The 27,971-nt window shown below is 41.3% G+C and overlaps 1 protein-coding gene across 3 annotated transcripts; it reads left to right on the top strand.

Annotated features, from left to right (window-relative positions):
• Positions 1 to 8: 8 nt before the first annotated feature.
• Positions 9 to 27,153, top strand: sugt1 (SGT1 homolog, MIS12 kinetochore complex assembly cochaperone). Of its 3 annotated transcripts, none has more exons than XM_063886339.1 (13): positions 9 to 167; positions 276 to 321; positions 1,236 to 1,326; positions 1,618 to 1,687; positions 1,988 to 2,058; positions 4,525 to 4,578; positions 7,075 to 7,103; positions 7,271 to 7,305; positions 7,498 to 7,594; positions 9,886 to 9,993; positions 21,158 to 21,248; positions 22,688 to 22,860; positions 26,444 to 27,153. In XM_063886339.1, the coding sequence occupies exons 1-13, from the start codon at positions 19 to 21 to the stop codon at positions 26,543 to 26,545; spliced, it is 1,116 nt and encodes a 371-aa protein (XP_063742409.1). In that variant the 5' UTR covers positions 9 to 18; the 3' UTR covers positions 26,546 to 27,153. The 3 variants fall into 3 exon arrangements, with proteins under 3 accessions (XP_063742409.1, XP_063742410.1, XP_063742408.1); XM_063886340.1 differs by having other exon boundaries at positions 273 to 321; positions 7,283 to 7,305; XM_063886338.1 differs by having other exon boundaries at positions 273 to 321.
• The last annotated feature ends 818 nt before the right edge of the window (positions 27,154 to 27,971 follow it).

The raw sequence follows: 27,971 nt of genomic DNA, 5'->3' as shown, positions 1-27,971 counted from the left end.
TGGCGGCGCTGTGGCAGAATGAGCGCTGTGCACCCGGATGTTGACAGGCCTGCTGCTGTGGCTACTGCTGCCGCTATCACGTTTCCAGAAGTCCCCTCATCTCTAGAACTTTCTTGTCACTACAGAAACACTGCACACACCCGCAGCAAATCCATGGCAACCGAAAGGCAAGTTAAACATAACATATGGATGGGCTTTTATAACATTTTATATCATTAGTTTCTCCTAATATGGTTAATGGTGGTAACGTTTGGTCTCTCCTTTTGCTTTAGTAGCTTCCCCGATAGCTTCATTGACGAAGACCCACAGAAAGCTCTGGAGGTAAACATTATAGTTAGCTAAACATAAATAAATACTAAATAACAGATACATATTTCTCGTCACATATCCTTGTTCTTCTTACTAGCTGTTTTAAACAGGAATCGAGGGCGGTGTAATTGTTTCTGTACTGGTTTTAACACTAACTAGCTAGCCCATTTACCTGACGTTTCCTGCTAGCATCACTGAGAAACTTTAAAAAACAATATTATTTTTACCTTTGCAGGACCCTTAATTACCTTAACTTGAGCATCATTAGACATGCAGTATGTCTTAGTCATAAGGCGCTATTACTACACACTCGTTATTGAGAAGCCTTCGTTTTTTTTTAGATATGTCATTCTGTTAGCATGATTAGCATACACTGTGAACAGGTTAAACTATAAGTCAATGATCAATTCAAAATACTAGTTTTTTTGACTTGTTATACACATATGCTCCTTTGTTTATTTTGTCAATAATGGAGACTTTTGTATGATTTATCATTGATACTAATCAACGGCGTTTTTACCTAATAAATCTTCTCTTCACAATGCTTGATGGTGGTGGTTGATTGTTAGCTGTAAATGGCCCTGTCATAGTGTATGTTTGACAGATAGTGTACACATGATATATCTCACACTCACATTAGTTCTGTTTTATTTTCAATTTGGGGATTTTTCAATTTTATGTTTTTTTGTTTTCTACTCTTTTTTTCTTTCTTTTTTTGTATTGTCACATTATGTGCAGTGCCATGTTTACTTGCTGCTGTGACCAAAAAAAAAGAAATTAAGTAAACCTAATCTAATGGTGAATATACAGCAAATATAGAACATGTCAGCCCTTTTGTCAATGTAAGGATTCTAACATTGTTTCGTCTCTCTCTGAATCAAAACTTCTGTAAGCTGTCAACTTAAATCCTATGTCTTTCCTTGTAGGAACTTAATAAGGCCTTGCAAGGAGACTCTGACAACGCTCAGTGGTTTTGCCAGCGTGCCTATGCCCACATACTTCTCAAAAACTACAGCTGTAAGTCTGTGATTACTCTTATCTCTCTACTTTAAGCAAAATACTTTTGTATGGATGAATGTTATTTATTGCTGATTATAACAATGTCTTTATATTCTATTGTAAACAGTATTGTTGTGTTTTTGAAAACTGCCCAATGAAGACTCGAAGAACATTAGCTATGAGATCCTTGAACTAATAATCCTATAGTAGAGAGCAATCATTAGACGAAATTAGGGTAGCATGATTATTCATTCTCTAAGTGATACAGGGTGGATGATTGTATCTTAAACACATGTTTTCTCTCCTCAGGCGCTGTTGATGATGCCAAAAAAGCACAGCAGCTAAAATCCAGCCTTCCCCTTGCTTTCATGCGAACAGGGTGTGTACTATAATAACAAAAATTATCCACTTATAGGTGTTTCGTGTATGTGTTCAATATAAGCTGCTGTTGATAGACCCTACGATACTATTTTGTTCTGCAAAGTCTGAAATGTATATTCACATTTCTGTTATGCAATTTTAAAGAAATGTTGTTGAATGAGATTAAGTTTGTTGTCTGTAATTGCTTTAGTTATTTTACTTATCTAACAAGGAATATGATCCAAATTGTGCAAGGAAAAAGTTACTTTTTCTGTGACTGATTTAAGTATTTGTTGCATGTTTTTTCTCTTAATTGCAGAATAGCAGAATACCACCTGAAGCTCTTTGAGTCAGCACATGCAGCTTTTACTCAGGGACACCAACTGGATGGTAAGTACATTGTATTTACATCATCCCACTCTGTACCAACACTTGTTTGCAGCAATATATTGTCTGTTTCACTGTCCTCTTTTAATATAAAGTGATTAAACTGTGTCCTTTATCAGAATCAGAAGTACTTTATTTATTTATTGCGTTGCATGAGCGAAATACAAAGAGAAGCAAAACAAATACAAATAATTAGAGCTAAAAAATAAAGTGAAATAGCTTTAGAGATTACAAATCTGCATGAATCCCTAACTTTGATTATTACACCGAAAAAACTATGCTGACTGTGGGTCAAACATAATGCAAATAAACCTAGTTATGTTTGTTTTGATAATTGAAGTGTTGTTGTATTTGACTCCACTTTGTCAATTATATTTATATATCATAAATAACAAAAAAAGGTCCATAACATATAGAGTTCAGAAAACAGTGTTTCTGATTGAGCCTAAAGCTCTAAGACTACATATTTATTTACAACCAAACACTTTTAAGTTAATTTAAAATGAAACGATTCGCTTTCATGAATTAAAAACCACTTTGGAGTAGGTTAAAGTTAAGAATAAAAAGTAGAAAATCAAATAAACTTTTTAGGAAAGTTAACTTTTTTGTTATAGACTTCTATACAATCAGACTTCTTTTTGCAACCAGTAGGGTTGCCTCCTGCTGGAAATAATTCAGGCTGCTGCTTCGGTAAAACCAACAATTATTTTCAGGAGAAAACCGAGACAGCATTGTAATCGAAACCTGTCTATCACAAGGTGGACACACCTTAAAGCATACCAGGCTTTATTGTTTACTCTTCCATAAATGACACCATAGTTTACAAAATGAACATCATGTTGTATTTCAGAATACTTAAAAGTTGCAACTGTGACCATGAACACGTTAGGAAAATGTTTTGTTGCTTCATAGACTTTTTAACAATCAGACTTATTTTTGAAGTCGCCCCCTGCTGGATTTGAGAAATAATTCAGGTTGTTAAAGGCAGAGAAAAAATGTCTTTCAGTACAATCTTTTAAATAGTTTGAAAGGTTGATTCCTTCCTAGCTGAAGGTATTGCTTTGTTTGATTTCAGTTAAGTAAAATCAGGCCACATGACGATGTTATAAAAGAGCTGTTAAAAATTGGAACCCTTAATCGTCCCACAGAGGGGAAATTTAGATTCTGCATTTAATAATACATTTGATTTGTATAGCACACTTTCACCCATCCTAGTGTTTGGAGCAGTGGACTGCCATATGTATGCCAACCGGGGAGCAGTGTAGGGAACGGTGCCTTGCTCAGGGACACCTCGTAGCACTAGGTATTTTGGTGACCTTCCAGTTCCCAATCCAAGTCCCTATGGACTTTACCACCACCGCCCTATAAAAGGTGGAGACGCCTTAAAGCATACCAGGCTTTATTGTGTATTCTTTCATAAATGGCAACACAGTTTACAAAATGAACGTCATTGTGTATTGAAGTTGATAATAATTATGTTTGTTAAAAGCAGATTAAAAATGTCTTTCAGTACAGTCTTTTAAATAACTTTAAAAAGTTTGATTCTGTCTTAGCTTGAGGTATTGCATCACATCCCTCAGCAGGACTGAATGTGTTGATGGCTTTTTAGATTTCAGTTAAGTAACATCAGGCCACATGACGATGTTATAAAAGAGCTGTTGTGCTATTAGACCTGAAGATCAAAAGAACCCAGATTGGGTCTGGCCCTGACGGATCCCTCCCAAATAACAGATTAGAATTCAGCATTATTTTTTTAAAGAAACTAAATGTATTAGTACACATCCAGTTCATGCAAGCTAATGGAGCTTGTGTCTGTTTGTCAACACCAAGCCACCAGAAAGAGCTCCGGACTTTGAGGAAAATATTCGTAGTGGCCAAATGGGAGAAGGTATTTCTGGGCCTTGATGTCACCCGGCCCAGAAATACTTTTTCCCATTGACATACATTGAAAAAGAGATGTCTGCAAATTGGTGGATAATTTGTACACTTGTATAGCCCTTATTAAAAACATTAGGTCCTTAAAGTTGTAAAATGCACTAAAAGCTGAATCCAAATGTATTTTCTCTCTCCATTCATTCTACTAAGCCTAGAGCGGGAGATCGGGGGTGGGGCTTAAGGGGAAACTCAACTGTGCATGCTCTATGCTCTTGACAGCCAGGCATGATGGGTAATTTGTGACGTTTTGCACTCGACAATCTCAGGTAATTTTATCTTCATGCGCTAATAAGCAGTTCTCATAGGAATGAACGAAGTCCCGCCTCCAACGCTGCATCCAGTTCTTGTTATACTCCAATAGTATCTGCTTTGGAAACAGTCCTAGTACATTTACGACTTCAGCATTCTCCAGCAGAAAGGAAAGGAATAACTCTGCCCTGATGATGTCAAATGTGTATACTGAATGATCTAATTAAGCTTCTGTTATTTATTAAGATGTTCTGTAAAGGTTAATGTTTTTTATGATTCCTGCAGTTTCTGACAAATCATTTGAGGTCTGGATCAAGCGGTGTGAAGAAATGATGGGGGGTAAGTAGCAAATCTGAGCTGAATGTATTTTTAGTTTAGTAAGGTTGGACCAGTACAGCCCATGGTGGTCCCATGAGGTAGGAAAATCTGAATAGGATCCGATTTTATGTGAAAGTTTTACGACACACATGGAACTCGACTAAGACGGTATTGTAAAACTGTCCTCTGAAGTTTGGCAACAAAATAAAATGATGCCAATATGTTGCAGCAAGGACATTCAGTGTCTCCACTGATGATTAAAAGTATGAGTGCAACCCTCCCTGTGAACAGTGTGTGTGAAAGAAGAAAACAAACCTGTAAAATGCCTCGCCATGCAACCTCTTCCATGCTGGCTTTCTATCGTGTGTGAAAGTGGACAAGTTTAAGTGCCATCCACATGTTTACACATCATGTTGTTTATTAGAATAATGTGCATCGAAGCGCAAGAGAGAGTGGCGACAGGTAAATGCGCTCAGAGCAGATTAGCTGTTGGCGATCAGAGCAGGGAAGAAATGTGCGATAAAGTGCTTGTTTATTAAATAAACAGTGTGTTACACAAGAACTACACACCAGTGTTAATTTTGGCAGCTATTTTAGATTTAGTCTTAGTCAAAAAGTTTAGACAAAAATGGTTGTTAGTTTTAGTCACATTTTAGTCCTTTTTATCCTTCATGGTTTTAGTCTAGTTTCAGTTGACGACAAATCAAAACGTTGTAGTCAAACTGTTTTCTCTCTTTAAACTAATTTAGTTACGCAAATACAGGTATCTGAAATTGGAATCAAGGTGACAGTATCAAGTGTTGAAATTCGTAAAGCAAAATTTCACTGTCTTAACACTTTGTGTAATATCTGGATTCCTTTCCTTAGTTATTGGATATCTCTATCCTAGACTCTCACATTGATGTGATGCTGCTGTGCTTTCCTTGCTGATCCGCTAAGGTGCATACTATCTATGTATACTAATATAATAATATTATCATTAATAGTATATCAATAATATCAAGTTCAGATTTTGAAGATTCAAATTATGTTTAACACAATACAACTAGCCTATTACACATGTCTACCTGGCCTTAGAGATAAGAAACCATACACAAATATCTTCCAAATAAATAGCTGTGTAATCTGAAAAGAACAACTAACTGCAGTGTGACTGGGTAGTTACTGCAATGCCAGCCCAACCAACATTAGCCTGGAAGCCAGGCTCATTCCTTTGCTACAACTGAAAACCTTTGTGCAAGAAAGACTAAGCCAACATGGCTAGCTAGCAAATGTGCCACTAACTGCCGGCTGCCAGTAATATTGACTTAAGGTTAGCGAATTTATATGCTTAGTTAGCATTACGACTTATCATGTATCGTTACAGTTCACAGTTAGCTAACGTACTGTGGGATAAATAGCAGGATGGTGCGCCTTCAAGTGTCTCTTCAGGTTGGTCGTATTCTTCCCAACTGTGTAGCCACATGGCGTCTCTCCTTCACATCAGTGATACACAGTCTTCTTAAAGTTGATTTAAAATGATAAAAGTATTAAATATTGGTCCACAGTATTGCCTAAGGCGCTATTCGTTTCAGAAAAATAGTTACAGACTTCAAAATCCATTACCAGTTGCACTCCAGCTTTAATATGCTGTTTACTCCCTGCCATCAAACACTGCGCTAAATGGCTCAGTGAGGGAGCTCATCAGCCCATCTGATCAAACAAATGAGCTCGCGCAAATCCACCAGATCCGCAGCGCGAGTGTGTTTAGGCCGAGCCACTCGCTCCAATAAAAGATGCATGCCACGTCTGCGGTGGTTTGTTTCTGTTTGCCGGTGATGCCGGGGCCCTCTGGATCAACTCGAGTAAACAAGAGCACGAGTTTTGACAAACACGCTTCACACCCGCCTGCACACGCACTCCCAGGAGCGGTGTGATTCATCAGAGTTAACGTTACTGATGTTTGAACGCCTCCCGATCCCCACTCCTTCACAGACGGCATCCACACGCACAGGGAAATCCATCAGGGTGCACACCCCCCCCCCCCATCCCACTTTAAAGTACCCTACTTGCACTTGCTCACACCAGCAGCCGTTGTTTCTTCCGGGGACAGCGTGTTTGCTACACCTGGTTATTCAGCACACAGCTTTTTCCTCCAAACACCCCCCCCTCATCTTCACCATTTCAAACGCGACCTCATTAAGACTACATTAACACTCCTCCCGTCATCTCTCCCTCTCTTTAATGAAGTCAGTGAATAATGTATGATAGGTGGCACGCTGGTAAACGGTGATCAGGCCTGCTCCGGCTCACAGGGCTGTTAATGGGCGTGGATGGACCAGTAAACAAACTGGTGGAGGACGGGAGAGAGTGGGGGGAATCTGCTATCTGTTGACAAATGTGTTAAAAGTTATGTTCTTGCCGTTTTGCCATCATCATTGTTTAGAGACTAGAGTTAGATTCAGGCAGCTTAAGGGGCCGTTTTAAAGGTTCCCCCCTGCCACTCATAACTAAATCATTATTTTCCTGTCTTTTCAGAGGGGAGACAGATCGGCAGCGGCAACAGGGTGAGTGTCCCTGTACGGCCACTAGGGGGCAGTGTTGCTCTCAGCATCAGACTTGTTTGTGCTCAAAGAATGGAGCCTCTTTTGTTATGTTATTCTCTAATTTTGTCCCTTTGTTTTGTTTCATCCCTCTGCCTTATCACCACATCCAATTGTCATCCTCTCGGGAGGGGGGGGAGCAGACGCCAGCAGCTCCACCTGTGAAGTAAGTGCGGAAATTTAAATACTAGGCATCTTTGTTATGATTAACCAAGGCGTAGTGTGTCAAGAAGATCTGCTTTTTATTCTTTGAAGTCGTTAGCTTTATGGAGTTTATATATTCATAACAGTAGAAGTGGAAAACAAAAGGTCTTCACACTTGCTTATCTGCTTCTTTGTGTGTGTGTTTTTCTTGCAGACATGACTGGTACCAAACAGAGTCTCAAGTCATCGTCACAGTCATGGCAAAAAATGTACCCAAGGATGGTGTGTGTGTCAACTACACGGAAAGAGAGGTATAAACACACACTTAACGGCAAATTTCAGAGTAGAGTGTTTTTTTGTATTTGTCTGCAGCAGAGATGAGTTAGCTTTCGGGTGTTTCCTCAGGGGGGCCCATTAGATGGGTCTCACACACGCACACAATAACACACACACTCCCCATGGACCCAACTATGCCTCCAGTGGTGCCTTGTTAACACTGCCCCCAAAGTACAGATCTAAGAACAATTTACCCTCCCCAGCTTCTCCAACCTCCTAATTGTCTGTAGATAGACGGCATAACTGATCTAGGATCAGCTGCAGACCCCTCCAGGGACCCTCCCTCCCCTTCTTTCACTTTTTCCCTTCCCTTCTTCAACTTCTTCCCCTCTCTCCCTCAGAGGGGTAACTGCAGGGCACCCCAGGGAGCGCCTTTGTCTTTCCTAATAGAATCACAAACTGAGTTTACCCCCGTTTCAAACGAAATAGTTCACTCGCCGAGAATCCGACAGTCACTTCACAAGCACCCTCCATGGTGTGAAGTACAGATAAGTTCATATATTTTTTACTAGGTCAGTATATACAAAAGAAATTAAAGATGAAAGGCGGTGGTTCCAGCGCTGTTCCCTGGTGACTGAGCATGCAGAAGCTGTATACCTACAGACGGCACAGGAACTGCAAATGAATATTACGCCTTTGATAGTTTTGTGCAATTGCCCAAAAGCTACTTTAGCTAACTTTCGAAGCTTTCATCCCCGACAAACTACTTCTTATATATATTTAGTCCCAAATCAGAAAGTCTACTTTTACTGAAGGTGTTGAAAAGACTGTTCCTCTGCAGCAACAAACAAAATGTCGAGACAATAGCAGTTACTCCTCTAATGGGCAGGGTTGTTTTTTTTCTCCTATATGAGGGCAGCGTTTGAGAAGTGACAAGTGTGTGGGAGGGTGAGGATTTGGGCCACAGCCGAGTCCCTTGTCCCTCTAAACCAACAAGCCACCCACCCAGCCCCAGTGAGTGACAGGCTGTTAAGAGCTGTCTGACCCCCCCGCCCCCCCCAACTCATCTCTGGTCACTCTGTGGCTGCAGGGGACAGAGCGATGGTACTCCTGGCCGACAAAGCAGCCACATCAGATCATTATTCTCACAAGCTGACACCTGCACCCCCTCACTTCTTTTCTTTTGTGTGTTTTCTTATGACTGCAGTTATGGTTGAGATGTTTGGATCCATAGTCACTGTATTACCGACAGTAAAGGAAGCAAAGTAATGAAGTGCTGCGGTAGGGGGTCTTTGGAAAAATGTATTTTAGCTATGTAAAAACCACCCTGTCAGTTTAAATGCACATTATTTTTACAATATTTGTGTCCTTTACCTTGCCGTAAGACATCCATTCCCACCACGAGGGAACTGAAGCCCTAATATCCGTCTATGCTCTGGCCAAAGCCACCATACTCCCTTGACAAAAAACATTTTAGCTCACTGGAGAAAGGGGTTGCTTGTCTGCCTTGTTCGGCGAGTTTGTTCTCAGTTCCTTTGGTAGAACCTCTCTTTTTCTCCAAAGTGGGGCCAACAAGTATATCTGACAATCCCTAATCTAATATATTACAAGACTCTATTTCCTATTGTATTTTTTCCTATTTACCCAGTCAAGGGGTATTTTCTTTATTAAAAGAAATGTATCAATACAACTTATCTCACTGATCTCGTGGGCTTATTTAAGATGCTGCATTTATAAAAGAAAACATTCACAGCAGGATTAAATGAATGCTGGACTAACAGTCCTCATAAAGTCAATAACATATCCTTAAAAAATATATAAAATGTCAATTAAATAAATGATATTCCAGAGTAAGCGTTGGATGAAGTCAGTTTCAGTCCGCCTCCTGTCCTCCCTCTTCCCCACTTTGCTGATGTGAGTCACTGCCAGCAGGTAGGGCTGGTAGAGAGGGGAGGGGCTGCTTTTCTCTCAGCCAGCTGCTAAGTTTACAAGAATTTGCCAAATTTTTTAGATATTTGGCAGAACTCTTGCTGTGTTGTGTAAAACATAGTGGCGCTGGTTTTGCATTTTATGTTTGTTCAACAGGTGTATTGATAAAGTATTGGCCCTTGCTTGTGAAGTTTTTATTGCACTCACAGTAAAAAAATAATAATTGAGAATCAGACCCTGACACATGCAGAGGAGAGGCTGCAGCTTGAAAATAAATGAAGCAGAATCTTTAAACATGTACTGAGAAAAGAACCAAGGATGGCTAACAATATGTTTGTTTTTTACTAATTACCAATGAGGGCTGGTGTCTAATGCCTGGTGTCTGTGTTCTCTTCAGCTCTCTGCCACGATAAAGCTGGCATCAGAAGAGAACTACAACCTGGACCTGCACCTCCTCCACTCCATCGTCCCTCAACAGAGCAACTTCAAGATCCTCACCACCAAGGTACCACACTCCTTCAGATAGTCCAGTCAGCGTGTTGTGGAACCTTTCTAAATCAACAGGAAGTGCCTTTTCTAGAAAGATAATGTTGATATTTTGCATTCTGGCATACATTTGTGTTCATTTCATAGGTTTTTGTAAAAAGACAGTTGGCCTAGACAGATGACATGCTAATACAGCAGGAACAAACACCAGTTATGTTAAACCAGGGGTGTCCCAACTTTTTCACTGAGGTACCTTTCAAATGAAGGTACATTATTCTTCCTACTTGAATATGCTTTGAGAAAAGAAACAGCTGCTTCATAGCTTTCCATGGGGTTACATTTATTTTGTTACAAAAAAGTGTTGGCAAATCATTCCTTAAAACAGAAGCCGCAGATTGCATATAATAAGGGGAAATGTGAAGGGTATATTTCAAGCTTGTTATCGAAATACATTTTTCGGTGCTTTTCTCAACTAACATTTGTTAGAAAAGGTTTTCAACTTGAATTGACTGAATTTATTTGAAAATTGGGCACATTAACACTGTGTATAAGAAGTATGATATGAGAAAAGCATACTTTTTAAATTTGCTGCCGGCCAATTCAAAATGTACAATGGGCCGCATTTGGCCGTCGGGCCATAGTTTGGACACCCCAGTGTTAAACGATCACTAAAAGGAACATCAAGGCTTTGAGAAGTGTGTTCTCTGAAGTTGGAGCACACAAGATTAAACACTGCTTGTATTTTCTGGGGTCACAGTGACCAACACCCAACAACTACAGGTGTTAAATGAAAGATGACGCTGCTGCGTTTACAGCGGTGCATTCAAGACGAGGGAAAGTGAGGAAATATTTAACTTCCTCCGTGTGGATTCATAAAATAACCAGGGAATTTAACAAATGGGTCTTTATTCAGATAATTTCATATTGTACGAGATGGTGTTTTTTTAGATGTTTTCTTTACAGAAAGCCCAGCTGTAGTGGAATATAGTACTGTTTTCTACTTTCTGAACTAGAAAACATCAACAAATAGGAAATAAAAATCTTTAGGTCATGGAAGTACTCCAACTTCGTTATTGACGACTGTTATAAAATATTACGCAGATTCACAGCAAGGGACACCGCATGTAGCCTTGGCGTCTCAACAATAAACAACCAGACTATTAAACATGTCAGGGAACAGTTTTTACGTCCCTATAAAGAAAATATGATGCAGTAATGTCACACACTGGAGAAACGCGAGTACTTCTCCGATCATGCTTCGAATCTCTGAATTGAGAGCCAGAGAGCATCAAATGTCTGTAACATTATATCTCTGTGTATCTGGGACTCCATTGTCTTAATAGCTGATCATTGATCATTTTTGTGTCTCTGTTATCAACGGTAATGACTCAAAATGTCACATAATACTGAAAAAGGCATCGCCAATGTGAATTTAAGTAGCCCGCTGATCATTACTCGGGTTACCACTCTGAGATTAACCCCTTAATCTCTTCAATAATTTAAAGCGGCGTAAAGTAGGCTGTCACTACCTATAATTCCTTAATGCTAGTAAAGCTTACTGTAGAATGGAAATGAGGAAATCCACTCTCGCTGTACAAAGACGTTAGCGCAGTTCATCTGAGCGGCTAACAGCAGATTCAAACACATTGTTGTAGAGTTCTTCAGCACTCTTTAACGTGATTATGGGCCTAATGAGTAGGAAGGGTACTCCTTACTATACACTAATTAGTGTGTATTATAGATGATGTGGGCTAATGACTGTATACGGGCTAAGTGTGCTGATTCAGGGTTTAGACTACTGTCAGGTTTTAGCCCGAGGATCAAGAGGCAGGTTTTTATGCGAGTTGTTTTGATTGTTTTTTTTTTATCGTTAAGGAGCAGGGATTTGTCTTTTAAGGTCATTGATCACGCTGCTCTTGCCAATACTGGAGAGCTCTGCCTTCTTCATTTGGACCCTCTGTATTCCTAAGAACTAAATCTCCATGGTGATGGATTATTGGAGTGTTTTGGACAAATCATCTTCCAAAACATAGCATGTAGAGAAAAACTCACAAGATTGTAAATTATAGTTAGTAGAAGACTAATAAAACACAAAAAACAAGATCATCTCTTACACACGTTTTACATTACTGTTCATTTCTTCAGATACTTTATAATTGAGTCTCAGTCTTAAACCTGTATCAAATGTACTTGTAGTCGTTCCATATTTAGTCAAACTTATCCTGATTTTGTTAGGTAAAGGTCACATAAAGTCTGGGCATTTCAACCTTATCTTATCAAAGAAAACAAACAGTTTTGACTAAACTTAGTCGCTCAAAGCTGTAGACATTTTATTATTTTTTCTTTATAGGAAACACATCGTTGGGCCACAACTCAAGAATGAATCGATAATTGATACAATTTCACACAAATGTCTAAAAAGATAAAAATAGAAAATGACATTTTGAACACGTATCGTTATGACTTTCAACTTGACTGGTAGGTGGGAATACATTTGGTCTAATATATTTATCCTTTTGTTCAATCTAGCCTAGCGTAAAATCCATAATTTTAGCAGTTCAAGCAAATGTACTGAACTATCTGAACAATAGAATATATACACATTTAATGCTTGATAAAAAGCAATTGAGACAGGCCTAGCTAAGGCGTACAGTAAAGCTAATAATACGTTTTGGTAGACTGGTCTGCTCATACTTTTTTTGCAGTTTATCATGATATCGTCATAGTTGGTGCCAGTGTCACAGCAGTTGTCTTTATAAAAAATGTTTCAAATGCATGTATTAAAGTCCTTATTTATTAAGGCAGCATCTTATTACACCTTCAGTTCCTGGACTGATCCTGGGTCTGCCTTCCAGGTTCTGGAGTCTAGAAATCTTGATCTTGACCTATGTGAAACTCCACATGAGGGAAAATAAGTGTTACTATGTAGAAGGAATGTAGGGAGACAGGTGACCTTTATGGAACATGAAATGCAATGAGACACACACAACGTACACAAGACACCTACACGAGTATAGCGCAGTGAGGATGACATTGATACAGTTGGAGAGTGAGGTAAATGCATTATGTAAATGTCCAGATACAGAATAGGAAAGCCTGAAGTTATTCTAAACGACTGGAAAAGACGAATCTGACCTACTGAACCACTTTGACCACTTGGGGGCAGCTATATTAAGTTGTGAAAACATATAAAGCATTATTGACATATCACCGACTGAACGAAATTCCAATATTCTCTCACATTTAGCTCTTTTTCTGGTCTCCTCCCACTCCTGAGAGAAATATCAGTCTCTTAAGCTGCTAAATGCTCCACTGTGTTCTTCAGCTAGTGGCTAGCTGTGTGTTTTGGCTCTTAGCAGGTAGCATACTGTGGGTTCTACTCTTCTACTCTGAAAGCACCGTTTGAACAATAAAACAAGGAATTAAATTAAGTCTGGAAAAGATATGCTATGGTATCAACATCCGCGAGCAAGCCAAGACATAGAGCCTCTAAAAGCACTGCTGATATTTATGCGTTTATTTTACAGAAGGCCACAAGGGGATTGAAAGTGCAGCACATTATCACACAGGTGCTGAAAATATCCGCTCTATGGTGCCACGGTGGCAGAAATCTGATTAGCAGCGTTACCTAACTTGACATCTATATTGTGTGTATTATATCCACCGGCTACACCGTGCAGACTGACCTGCACAGAAACTGCCCCCTCTCAACCAAAAAAAGAGCACTCACTCACTTTCGCACTTTTCCATGGCAACAGCAGACACTGCATACCAGAGGTGCACGTGGGTTGCAGCTTAAACAAGGGCTCAGTCTTAGAGAGACCACAGCTGAAGATGGTCTCACACTCTGTCATCGCGCTCTGCTGTCTCCTTTTTTTTTGCTCTTTCTTCCTCATTTAGCTTTGTTTTGTCCATCTCTCACAGGCACCTTTCTCACACACACACACTCTCACACACACACACACACACACACACCTTCTTCCTGACTTTCTATCTGTCTTGCACGCACACATACCTCTACCTCTAGGATAATGAGAGAGTGTTCAAACCTTCCTCCTCCTCCTCCTCCTCTCCCACAAAGCCCTGACTGTTCCCTGGTCCACTGGGCTCCTCTGGTACACATGGCCCTTATATACACACACACACACGCACACACACACACCAACACATAACCAAGCTCGTAAGCCCCCATAGCAGAACTCAAATGTTCAAGGTAGCATAACGACACCTTTTACAACTCCATGGGTGAGATGTGTTCCCGACAATGTCAGAGACCCCGACAAACTGAGCAGCTTTTTACTTCTGTCTCATTTAAATATTTTGGAGCTGTTTCATTTTCCTGAAGCCAGGGAGCCACTGGGGGAAAAAAATACAAAATTCAAATGAACAACAGCATCAGCAAATCAACTTTCTCCAGATTGGCATGCATCCCTAATGAGCGTTTGGGGGGGGAAAGAAAAATATGCATTGCCCTCGGAGCTGTTGATTCCCAACCAATGTCGGCCTGTCTGTCTCTGTAATAGGCTGCCCTGCACTCTTCGCTCCACAATGTTTACGCTTCATCTCCTCGCTGTCTTTAAAGACAACTTAGCAGGGGGAGGCTAAGCCGGCCGTGCGTGAACAAGCACACACACACACACACACACACACACACACACACACACACAAACACACTCTAACGCACACACACATTTGAAAAACAGAGGCTGAACAGTAATCTTTCAACACACTTGTGTCATTTACACAAAGTATTTGCAGTGTGTGTGTGTCCGCGTGCCTGTGTCGTCCGTAGCACATTATCGTCAGAGCGACCTCCTCCTGTCCTCCACCACGACAGACATTCCAACCGCAGGGGTCACCGCGACAACGGGGAGCCAATTACACACCAGCGTGTTTGATCAGAACAGACGGCTGACGCACACACGGCCGACACGCGCTCAAACACACTTCGCACACATTTTCGGATCCACACTCGCTCCAAACTCATCTCTCTATTCTGGCAAATAGCTAAAGTGGCGTCTCCGCTCTTTAATTTGCACGCCTGTCAAACGTCTAAGAATGTTTATATTTATTTCATTTTTGCCTCGTGTCTTTCTCGCCGAGTTTGTTTTGAAATCAGCGGGGATCTGGAAAAAAAGGACGGGAGAAGATGCTGGGTGAGGAGTCGTGGCAGGGGGGCAGGAAGGGGGGCGAGTGGTGATGGCTCCAAACACATGTGACAAACGATGCGGGACCCCGCTGACCCTCTGTAAATAGCATGTGTGTGTCTGCGCCTGTGTATGTAGTGTAGGATTGCATAGTCCGGGGCCCTGGGGTCCTGTGGATGGTGGCCCCTGTATGTGGCTCCGCTGTCACATCCCTTTACGAGCCATCTTTTCGTCTGTCACACACACACAGAAGCACACACAGAGAGACACACACACGGCGCCTGGCCTGCCATGTCCCTTAAAAGCCAGGAAGCACAGATGTGGCAGCAGATTAATGTTGTATGACCCAGGAACACGCATAGAAGCACACACACTTTGACACACACACAACGCTGATGCATGAGTCCTGCTGCACTTCACACTAAAGAATCCTTGAAGACAATTAATGGCACATGGAAAACTGTTTCCTAGTTTTAGGACGCTAACGCTGTCTTGGTTTGACAGTAGCATCTCTCAACAAGGTTGTTAATAGAGCATTGTGCAGCAGTCTAAATGTCTTCCAGGGCCGTTGCTCTGAGAGGTGTTTTTTATCGCCCAGTATATTTGAACACACATTTTCACAATATAATTATTGGACTTTCTTTGACCACATTCAGTGCAAACTAACTGCAGATAATCTTTCCATCGCTTCTGTCTCAGGGCGCGCTCCACTGCTTTGGCCGTTGGTCTTCGAAAATGTTGAACGTAGTGTGGCGACTTTTCTCTGACCTGTTACTCTTTGATGCTGTATTTGCCTTCAAATGAAAATCAGTTTTTTCTGCTGATACTTTCAAAATGGCATTATGTGTTTTGTAGCGAGAGTAATAATTACGTAATTTTGTAGGCTTTCTCAGAAGTTAGCATCGCAAAGTTTCCTTCGATTTAAAGCGATTGGATTTTTCTATTGGGTATTGGAATATTGCAGAATTAAGATGACACATTTATGAAACGTACATGTTTTGTTCAGAAAGAAAATCTCCACATAATAACGCTAGTTTTATAATAAATGCATAAAGTGCAATCATCAGAAGTAAATAGCTATAAACTAACTACATGGTGGTCACATGACTTCACGTCAACATAGCCAAGCTGTAGGCAGGTTGTTTTTGGCGTGGTGATGTTAATTTCTCTTACGTTGTAACAGATGAGCAACCGCTTTTTTTAACCTTCAGACACTCATGAATGGGGTAAGTACTGATAATCTTTCGTGGTTTAATAAAACGTTTTTAAAAATGTTGCTTTTTTCAACCACAACTCCAAAATCAAACAGTTCTCAATAAACGTCCACTTTATTTTCGTAATATTATGACTTTTCTCAAGATATTAGAACCCATTTCACAGGTTTATCTACAAGAAAACAAATATTCCAAGGCATTACAGAATGCCTGAAAGCCTTACTGAATTATATTTACTCTATTTTTGTATCGATTGTCACATGGCGCCTGAATTTTTAGTTTTACTTTAAGACATTTTCCACTTTAACTTGGTACATAAATTCATCATAAAGTTGAAATGAAATGCACAACAGTCTGCTGCTTACCATCAATCAATAACACAATTCAAATGTCTTACTTTTTGTTTAATATTATGTCTATTCAAATGGCTTTTTGCTCTCTGCGAAACAAATGATTTAGTTATTCCATCTGTCCAGTTTAATCAAATCTGTGATTTGCCATTCAATGACGTGTTTTTTTTAACGATTTAACACAGAATAATTATCAACAGTGATATGCAGGGAAGACAATTAACCTATATTTTAATTGATGGGGCTGGTAAGGGACCTGGATCAGGGATGGGGGGGAGGGGTTGGACGAATAAAGGGCGGGGGATTTTCTTAGACTTAATTTCTGCATTTATGATGAAAGTGTTAGAACTAAAACTCAAACTGTATTGGACACATATTAATTAGGTGAAGATTATTATAAGACTTAATACCAGAATATGTTCGTATATAGCATAAACAAAAAATGCATCTCCATAATTAAAAATAAAAAAACGAGAGATCCCCCCCCAACAAATGCAATATTAGTTTGAATGCCAATTGGCAGTACTTGTCAGCTATTAAAGCAGGTAGGAGAATCAGCCCTTTGATAATTACTGAAGTCTTGAAAGCAACACAAGACCCCTGAAAGAGCTCAAAGGAGCATCTGTGCCCTGAATGCATCTGTCAAAAGAAAAAATGATATAATATTCCAGGAGGAGCTGAAATCAAAAATCGACTGAAATCAGTTCATCAAACACAAACAGACCCAACTGATGAACAGGGTTAAATGAATCAACATAATAATACCACAACTCTGGGCTGGGGCCAGAGAAGGTTTGGCATTTTTTGTTCGGGAAAGTAATGATTAATCATTTTAAAAAACATTGCAGATTAACCATCTGTTGATCATCTACTAATAACTATATATATGTTTTTGTTATAAATCAACATGGTTCACTGCTTCTGCACAGGGGGAGGAAAAAGCATGTTGTCACCTCAAATTGTCAGGGCCAAAATGACTGCGATAAACTCATATTTAAAGGGTATCCCTTTCTGTAGTGTAGAGTTTCTCTCCCAAACACTCCCCCCTGCTAGTCTGAAACGCCTCCATTGGACACCTTTGTTTACTTCCGTTACAATGTGACATCAATATGTTACACTTTCGCTGCTAGCACTCCAACTCATTGTATTTGATATTCAAAGGGAGGGGGAATCTTTAAGCGGTTGACCAATCACAACAGAGCTGGCCAGCCAACCAATCAGAGCAGACTGGGCTCTGGCTTCAGACAGAGGGTGAAAAGAGGTGCTGCAACACAGGCAGTGTGAGAAAAATAAAGAGCTTTTTGAACATTAAAGCATGGAGACATGTCACAGGAGAGGCACAAAATACAAATATGATCCTGAAAATGAACAAAATAGGACCCCTCTAAGTTTAAAAGGGTTAGGGTTAGACGACTCACCCAAGAGTTTCATGCTTGTTTAATTTAATCTTTCGAAGTTCTTCAACAGATGGTACCCTTACTTTTAAAATGCAGTCACAAAACAAGTGCACCTCCAGAACCCTGGACACCCAAAATAACTTCTCGAAACTCTTCAGGGGTTGACCCACCTTTTGTTGGCCATTTAGTCAAATCAGAAGTCATTTCTCATGCAATGTGTTGTCCTTGTATGGAGAGTAAAGGGCTAAGTTATGCTTGGATGTCACCGTAAACCGAAAGATCTAAAACAGATTCAAACAGCCATGTGAAAGCGGGTTGAAATGAGGGGCAAGATGTGATGAATTATTGAAATATGGCTACATCGACACACACTTTGAGCCAGTCGTTCCTTAAAGGCATTCGGGAAGTAAGTGTGAATGTCTGATTGATTATTGTTTCCGGAAAGCACCAGGAGTTATCGGAGGGATGTCCGAAATTCACTCACAGGATCTGATTTAAACTTGCTAAAAAAGTTCTTTTGTAAGGACACTTACAGTGGGGCAAAAAAGTATTTAGTCAGCCACCAATTGTGCAAGTTCTCCCATTTAAAAAGATGAGAGAGGCCTGTAATTTCTATCATAGGTATACCTCAACTATGAGAGACAAAATGAGAAAAAAAATCCAGGAAATCACATTGTAGGATTTTTAATGAATTAATTGGTAAATTCCTCGGTAAAACAAGTATTTGGTCACCTACAAACAAGCTAGATTTCTGGCTCTCAAAGACCTGTAACTTCTTCTTTAAGAGGCTCCTCTGTCCTCCACTCGTTACCTGTATTAATGGCACCTTTTTGAACTCGTTATCAGTATAAAAGACACCTGTCCACAACCTCAAACAGTCATACTCCAAACTCCACTATGGCCAAGACCAAAGAGCTGTCAAAGGAGACCAGAGACAAAATTGTAGACCTGCACCAGGCTGGGAAAACTGAATCTGCAATAGGTAAGCAGCTTGGTGTGAAGAAATCAACTGTGGGAGCAATTATTAGAAAATGGAAGACATACAAGACCACTGCTAATCTCCCTCGATCTGGGGCTCCACGCAAGATCTCACCCCGTGGGGTCAAAATGATCACAAGAACGGTGAGCAAAAATCCCAGAACCACACGGGGGGACCTAGTGAATGACCTGCAGAGAGCTGGGACCAAAGTAACAGAGGCTACCATCAGTTACACACTACGCCGCCAGGGACTTAAATCCTGCAGTTCCAGACGTGTCCCCCTGCTTAAGCCAGTACATGTCCAGGCCCGTCTGAAGTTTGCTAGAGGGCATTTGGATGATCCAGAAGAGGGTTGGGAGAATGTCATATGGTCAGATGAAACCAAAATAGAACTTTTTGGTAAAAACTCAACTCGTCGTGTTTGGCGGAGAAAGAATGCAGAGTTGCATCCAAAGAACACCATACCTACTGTGAAGCATGGGGGTGGAAACATCATGCTTTGGGGCTGTTTTTCTGCAAAGGGACCAGGACGACTGATCCGTGTAAAGGAAAGAATGAATGGGGCCATGTATTGTGAGATTTTGAGTGAAAACCTCCTTCCATCAGCAAGGGCACTGAAGATGAAGCGTGGCTGGGTCTTTCAGCATGACAATGATCCCAAACACACCGCCAGGGCAACGAAGGAGTGGCTTCGTAAGAAGCATTTCAAGGTCCTGGAGTGGCCTAGCCAGTCTCCAAATCGCAACCCCATAGAAAATCTTTGGAGGGAGTTGAAAGTCCATGTTGTCCAGCGACAGCCCCAAAACATCACTGCTTTAGAGGAGATCTGCATGGAGGAATCGGCCAAAATACCAGCAACAGTGTGTGAAAACCTTGTGAAGACTTACAGAAAACGTTTGACCTCTATCATTGCCAACAAAGGGTATATAACAAAGTATTGAGATGAACTTTTGTTATTGACCAAATACTTATTTTCCTCAATCATTTGAAATTAATTCTTTAAAAATCCTACAATGTGATTTTCTGGATTTTTTTTTCTCATTCTGTCTCTCATAGTTGAGGTATACCTATGATAAAAATGACAGGCCTCTCTCATCTTTTTAAATGGGAGAACTTGCACAATTGGTGGCTGACTAAATACTTTTTTGCCCCACTGTATAAATAATTTGGGCTGTATTCTCAGTGGAGCCCCAATTTTTTTTTTCAGTGTCTTAGCCCTCCTCGCAGGTGAGCCAAAAAGTTAATTTCGGACACTGCACAGATGCCTCGCTGTGCACCAGGCCCCGTCGTGGCCCAGAAAGCGCTGACGCACGCTGAAGCGATCCATCAGTGTGCTCTCCGCTCGCTCATCACCCCGGTGGAGAAGGCGGCGGCGGAGGGCGATGATGGCGTCTTATTCCCCTCAATCAGTGCGCCAGTCAGGCCTCTCTAACCTTGTCTACCTCTCGGCTCCCTCTCCTACTCTGGCACCCTCATAAATGAATCATCGCATCGCCCAGCAGAGCAGATATGTTCCGTAATTGCAGCGACATAACCAGCACCGTCTTTCACGAGCACGCATATCAAACGCACCCGCCGCTAATGGGTGATAGGGTGTGTGAGGAGGAGGAGGGGGGGGAGGCTCGCGTGTGTCGCTGGTATGTGCCCTGTCAATGTCGCTCAGTGTTAAAATGTCCTCTCTCCCCTCATTGTGGCTTTTTATTTTTTTCTGCTTCTGCCATGTTCTCCTGGTGTAATGATTTGGATCAGAAGCTGCTATGTGGAATTAGGATCTCCCCCTTCTTCCTCCCTCCCTCCCTCCCCTCTCCATCTCTCACACTGGCCCTCTGGCTGACAGGCATCTCGTTAGTGCAGTATGTCTGTCAGTGAGGTTCGAGATTGAGCTGTGCCCCCGCATATCCCTGATGTCTCTCACACACACACACACAAGTTGGCAGACAGCCTCTCTGGCCTCCATAATGATCTGATGTCCTGTACTTTGTTTTTAAAAAGTGTTATTTTGGTCGCAAAGAAGATTATTTGTATCTAAACATTATCTCCCTTGTTCCCTCTTCTTCCCCTCACCCCCACTCCTCATCATCCTTCTCTTCTGTCAGGTGGAGTTCAAGATGAAGAAGGCAGATGCCATTAGATGGGAGAAGCTGGAGGGAGAAGGACAGGAGTCCAACATCAAACACTTCAATCCAAGTCAGTGCACAGCGTCGGCATTATACACTCCCCCCCCCCCCCCCCCCCACAACGATCCTCCTGTCTCTGCTCTCATCTCTCCATCGTCTCCCTCACCCTCTTCTCTTATCTCTCCCTGTTTTCTTTCTTTGGCTGCAAAGATCAATATAAGCTCCTGTGTTTGTCTGAAATGAGAGTGGGCAGTTCGAGCTAGTTCATTAGTCTGACGGCCAAAGTATACAGAGAGAGTGAAAGGTATGTCAGCGGAATATGACTCAGTATTTTAGCCCACACGTACTACATTACTGACAGGATTAATTGCTTATGTAAGGGTATGTGGAAGTGGGAGTCGAAAGTTAAAGTGGGCAGCAAAAACCCATCCTGTCCATGCATCGGCTCAGCCTCCAGCATGCCCCAGTTATTATAAGTGCCTGCTTATAACTCGGCCTACTGTTACCCTTTAAAACATGATTGTTGACATCAAATTTTTTATGGGATCACGTCGCCCGCATGTCCACCCTTGGCCTGAATGTGTCTACTGTGCGTCTGGCAGTGTGTTTCTGTAAATCTGTGTCTGGATTACATTTACCCGCTCCCCATCTCTTGTCGGGATTACAGTGGGCGTATTTTCGTCCTGGAAATGAAGAAAATCACAATGCGATCCGAGTCAATGATTCAGTGAGCAAAAATAAGTGTGGAGGTATTAAAATGGATTCCATTTAAAGTCTTAATGAAAAACAATTATAAACACTTGTACTGTTTTACAAAAGCAGTAGGCTGTTTGTTTCTGTCTGATTAAAATGCTCTGCTTTCCATCTTGCCTAATGCCTCTCGGCTGCTTTAAAATCCTTCCGACTCTTACATATTATTTAATTGTTCCAGAGGTAGACAATGGTCGATTAATGCCATGATGAGAGGATTCATGTCTACACTCACCATGCTGATCAGTAAAGAGGCCACATTATGCTCATTCTGATCATATTGATATTTTGTGACATGTTTACTTGCTTTATTGTTCAAAAAGGTCTTTATCTTTCTCATACTGCCTGTATACTACCTTTTTACCCTCTGTCTGAAACCAGAGCCCAGTCTGCTATGATTGGGGAGCTTGCTCTGTTGCTATTGGTCAATTGCTTAGAGATATCCCGCTCCCATATCACTTACAATGTGTTGTAGCTCTAGCCAATAGAAGCGTGGGTGTTACTTAGTGATGTCACTTTGATAAAGAAGTAAACAAAGGAGTCCAATGGAGGCTTTCAGGTAGCATTCTGGACAGATGTACTTAAACAAATGTTGATCAACTTTTTGTGACCATTTTTTATTATTAATAAATAAAATCATATATCAGCATTATATCCTCAACCACCATGCTCTGTAGTTATTGGTTAAGGCACGGGCCATTGAAAAAGCCTTATCTTTTGACCTGTAGCATTATTAACACTGCTTACCTTCTCCATCAGATGACTACCCATCATCGTCCCAAGGCGCACGCAAATGGGACAAGATAATGGTGGACATCAGCGAGGAGGAGAAAAATGAGAAGCTGGAGGGAGACGCAGCGCTCAACAAGCTCTTCCAACAGATCTACTGCGATGGAACGGACGAGGTCAAACGGGCCATGAACAAGTCCTTCGTGAGTACTTTATACTTCAGTTATGCTTAGTCACTTAAACCAGGGGTTCTCCATAAGGGGTTCTCCATGATAATCCTGAGTTAGAATACTCTTTTGTTCTCTTAAATGCTATTTTAACCCTTGATATTCTACAGTGTTTTTAAATCTAAATACTTTTCATATTGATAAACTAAAACATACAGTGGGGCAAAAAAGTATTTAGTCAGCCACCAATTGTGCAAGTTCTCCCATTTAAAAAGATGAGAGAGGCCTGTAATTTTTATCATAGGTACACTTCGACTATGAGAGACAGAATGGGGGAAACAATCCAGAAAATCACATTGTAGGATTTTTAATGAATTAATTGGTAAATTCCTCGGTAAAATAAGTATTTGGTCACCTACAAACAAGCAAGATTTCTGGCTCTCACAGACCTGTAACTTCTTCTTTAAGAGGCTCCTCTGTCCTCCACTCGTTACCTGTATTAATGGCACCTTTTTGAACTTGTTATCAGTATAAAAGACACCTGTCCACAACCTCAAACAGTCATACTCCAAACTCCACTGGCCAAGACCAAAGAGCTGTCAAAGGAGACCAGAGACAAAATTGTAGACCTGCACCAGGCTGGGAAAACTGAATCTGCAATAGGTAAGCAGCTTGGTGTGAAGAAATCAACTGTGGGAGCAATTATTAGAAAATGGAAGACATACAAGACCACTGCTAATCTCCCTCGATCTGGGGCTCCACGCAAGATCTCACCCCGTGGGGTCAAAATGATCACAAGAACGGTGAGCAAAATCCCAGAACCACATGGGGGGACCTAGTGAATGACCTGCAGAGAGCTGGGACCAAAGTAACAGAGGCTACCATCAGTAACACACTACGCCGCCAGGGACTTAAATCCTGCAGTTCCAGACATGTCCCCCTGCTTAAGCCAGTACATGTCCAGGCCCGTCTGAAGTTTGCTAGAGGGCATTTGGATGATCCAGAAGAGGATTGGGAGAATGTCATATGGTCAGATGAAACCAAAATAGAACTTTTTGGTAAAAACTCAACTCGTCGTGTTTGGAGGAGAAAGAATGCAGAGTTGCATCCAAAGAACACCATACCTACTGTGAAGCATGGGGGTGGAAACATCATGCTTTGGGGCTGGTTTTCTGCAAAGGGACCAGGACGACTGATCCGTGTAAAGGAAAGAATGAATGGGGCCATGTATCGTGAGATTTTGAGTGAAAACCTCCTTCCATCAGCAAGGGCACTGAAGATGAAGCGTGGCTGGGTCTTTCAGCATGACAATGATCCCAAACACACCGCCAGGGCAACGAAGGAGTGGCTTCGTAAGAAGCATTTCAAGGTCCTGGAGTGGCCTAGCAAGTCTCCAGATCTCAACCCCATAGAAAATCTTTGGAGGGAGTTGAAAGTCCGTGTTGCCCAGCGACAGCCCCGAAACATCACTGCTTTAGAGGAGATCTGCATGGAGGAATGGGCCAAAATACCAGCAACAGTGTGTGGAAACCTTGTGAAGACTTACAGAAAACGTTTGACCTCTGTCATTGCCAACAAAGGGTATATAACAAAGTATTGAGATGAACTTTTGTTATTGACCAAATACTTATTTTCCACAATAATTTGAAAATAAATTCTTTAAAAATCAGACAATGTGATTTTCTGGATTTGTTTTTCTCATTCTGTCTCTCATAGTTGAGGTATACCTATGATAAAAATTACAGGCCTCTCTCATCTTTTTAAATGGGAGAACTTGCACAATTGGTGGCTGACTAAATACTTTTTTGCCCCACTGTATTTCAATTTCTCCCATCACTGTTACCAAACCTAACTACATAGTTTTCGTTTGGGCTGAGAATCATTTCATTAACGCACCATGCAGGCTAGCTAGCGTTTTAAACAATACTACTCTAATCACAACACATTTTCAGGTGAAGACTTACAGGTTACACCACTGTGAGCTAGCAAACTTTTTCTCAGGTGCAGTTACAAAAAGTGGATCTGTTTTTTATACGTAAAATTGATGTCCTTTTACTTCATATTATTATATTCAAGAAGCAAATCCAAGTGTCTGGCTGAGGGTAAGCTGAACATTTATTTTGGTCACTTCAGCTAACGTAACACCTATTTACAGCGCAGTTTATTTCACACGTTGTTTATTTTCATTTTTAATGTTTTTTTTAACCTTTTTTAAGAATCAAGATATGGTTGAGAACCCCTGGTTTCAATAGACAAATGCAGTACAGTAAGGAATATACAGTGAAGGAAATAAGTATTTGATCCCCTGCCAATTTTGAAATTAGAAATGAACAGTAAATACTTTAATGGTAGGTTTATCTTAACAGTGAGTCAGAATATAAGAAGAAAATCCAGAAATGTACATTAAAAATAAGATTTGAATTGATATGTAATTAAATGTGGGAAATTAGTATTTGATTGCAACTGTCCATAGAGTGGTGAGGCCCCTCCATCACCTTAATGGGCTTCTTCTGTAGCCACTCCTTAGTTGCCTTGGCCGTATATTTTTGGTCATTGTCGTGCTGGAAGACCTATCCATGTCCCATTTTCAGTGTCCCGGCTGAGGGAAGGAGGTTATCAGCCAATATTTTACAATACATGACGCTGGGGATAGTGTTCTTCACGTAATAGTCAGCATTTCTCCTCCTCCAAACATGACATGTCGAGTTGATGCCTAAGATCTTGATTTTGGTCTCATCTGACCACATGACCTTCTCCTAAGCCTTCTCTGAATCATTCAGAGGATCGCTGGCAGACTTCAGACGGCCTGTACATGTGCCTTCTTGAGCAGGGGACCCATGCGGGCGCTGCAGGATTTTAATCCATTATGGAGCAGTGTGTTAGCAATAGTTTTCTTGGTGACTGGTCCCAGCTGACTTGAGATCATTAACAGGTCCCTCCTGTGTAGTTCTTGGCTGACCCCTCACCTTTCTCATGATCATTGATGCCCCAAGAGGTGAGATCTGAGATGGTGGAGCCCCAGATTGAGGGCAATTGATGGTCATTTTGTGCGTCTTCCATCTTCTAATAATCAAACCAGTTGTCTCTTTTTCACCAAGCTGCTTGCTGCTGGTCTTTTCTTCTATTCCAGCCTTGTACTGGTCTACAATCTTGTCCCTGATGTCCTTAGACGTTAGTTCCACCATAATCAAGACCTGTCTACGGTCTTGCCCTCGGTGGAGAGGTTGAGAAAGGACTTATTTAACCGGTCCTTGGAAGCCAGAATTCTTGTTGGTTGCAAGGGGATCAAATACTTATTTCCCACAATTAAACGCTAATCAATTTATTTATTTTTTTTATGTACATTTCTGGATTTTTTTCTCACTGTTAAAGTAAACCTGCCATTAAAAGTATAGACCGTTCATTTCTTGTTTGATGGGCAAACTTACAAAATCGGCAGGGGATCAAATAGTTATTTCCTTCATTGCAGCTCATATAGAAATCAGCATTTTTAAATAATTGTCCTAGTTGTAAAGAGCGCTAGATTATTACTTCTAAGTATTCCCTCTTTATATTAATACTTGTGGATGATGAGTGACGGTGTTACATAACTAGAGTACCGCCTCTCCTCCCTGTGCAGATGGAGTCGGCAGGTACAGTCCTGAGCACCAACTGGACCGATGTGGGCAAGAGAAAAGTGGATATGAACCCACCGGACGACGTAGACTACAAGAAATACTGAGCATTTCTCTCTGTCTCTCTTTGTTTGACATCATCTTTCTTCACATCTGTCCGGCGGGAGTCCTTGTTGCCATGCAGTCTCGGTGGCGGCCCTCTTCAAAACCCCTCAGTTGTACTCTGGTGTTTTCACTAAGTGCTCAGTGTTCCCACTTCTCACTCTCTGCAATAACTTGCTTGGTATGAAAAGTCTGTTGAACAGATTGATTTGCTGATTTTTTTAAAGGCCAATGGACTCTTAAGGGAAAGTCTGAATTCAAATGTGACTGACAATTCCACTTTCACACACTCTTCCCTCTGCTCTGCCTTTACCTGGTTTTCTCAAATAATAAACGCCCGCAGCCTTTCTATTCGGGAGCCTTTTATAAGTTCCTATTATCAGAACTTGTATGAAAATGTAAAAGAAAATAAGAACTTGAGATGATAAACTATAACTATGATTGCATTTCTTCCCTCCTGCAGTTTTCTTCTTTCTTCCCGCTCAGTAAAAAGTCAACAGCAACACTCTGACTTGTCGGGAATGTTGTGTGACACGTCAGCTTAGCACCAGTCGTTCCTTCAGTGTGATTCAAGCTTCTGTGTAAATAAAAGATTTGTTGTTTGGCTCACAAACGCTGTCTCCTGTTTTGTGGTTTGTTCTCTCTGGAAGGGAAAGGAAACCAAAAAAAGAAGCAAAAAATAATAATAATATTTCACGACATGCTCTGTGATTGTGTGAAATGTGGCATTACTGATATGAGGGCGGCAGGATGGGGGTTAGGTATCGTGGTGCGATTAGTATCAACACACAGAGCCGCAAGAGTTTTGGCCAGCAGGCGAGGATGCCGCTCAGAGGTGGGGGGTGGTGATATACAGCAGGCACCTTTTGCCCGTTCTCCAACCACGTATATACAGCTGCAGCAGTGAGGGGGCGTCCTGCAGCGGCATGAGGGCATTAATATGGATCAGCCTCCTAACCGCATCATCAAGCCTCTCGCACTGAGTTAAATGTTAAATGCATCACACATCGTTTCATCTCTCGTGACGATCAAAAGCCCGTTTGTGGCTCTAGATGGAACTCCGAGCTCCACAACACACACACACACACTCCTCCATGATCCCTGACACACACACACTCACAAAACACACCGCCCCCATCCTTACCCCCTACCCCTGCCTGAGGCGGCTCTGCGACATCAAAAGGAGCTAAGCGCTTTGCATCGTGGGTAAGATCTGGGAGCGTGACGGCTACAGAGTCTTTAGTCTCATTAAAGAGTTCTAGAGCTGCAACTCTCACATTAAAGAACTCTGAAAACTTCATTCTGCTCGTCACTTCTGAGCAGCTACCAGATGTGACGCATCTCAAAACTGCAAAATGAATGTGAGAGATATTAGGCGATGTTCCCAAATACACCCGATGATAGGTTATTAGCAATATGTATTGACAAACA

This window comes from Eleginops maclovinus, chromosome 6 (assembly GCF_036324505.1).
Source record: "Eleginops maclovinus isolate JMC-PN-2008 ecotype Puerto Natales chromosome 6, JC_Emac_rtc_rv5, whole genome shotgun sequence".
NCBI classification, from domain to species: Eukaryota; Metazoa; Chordata; class Actinopteri; order Perciformes; family Eleginopidae; genus Eleginops; species Eleginops maclovinus.
Note: the sequence above shows the minus strand (reverse complement) of the source record. Positions and strands in the feature narration are given on the sequence as shown.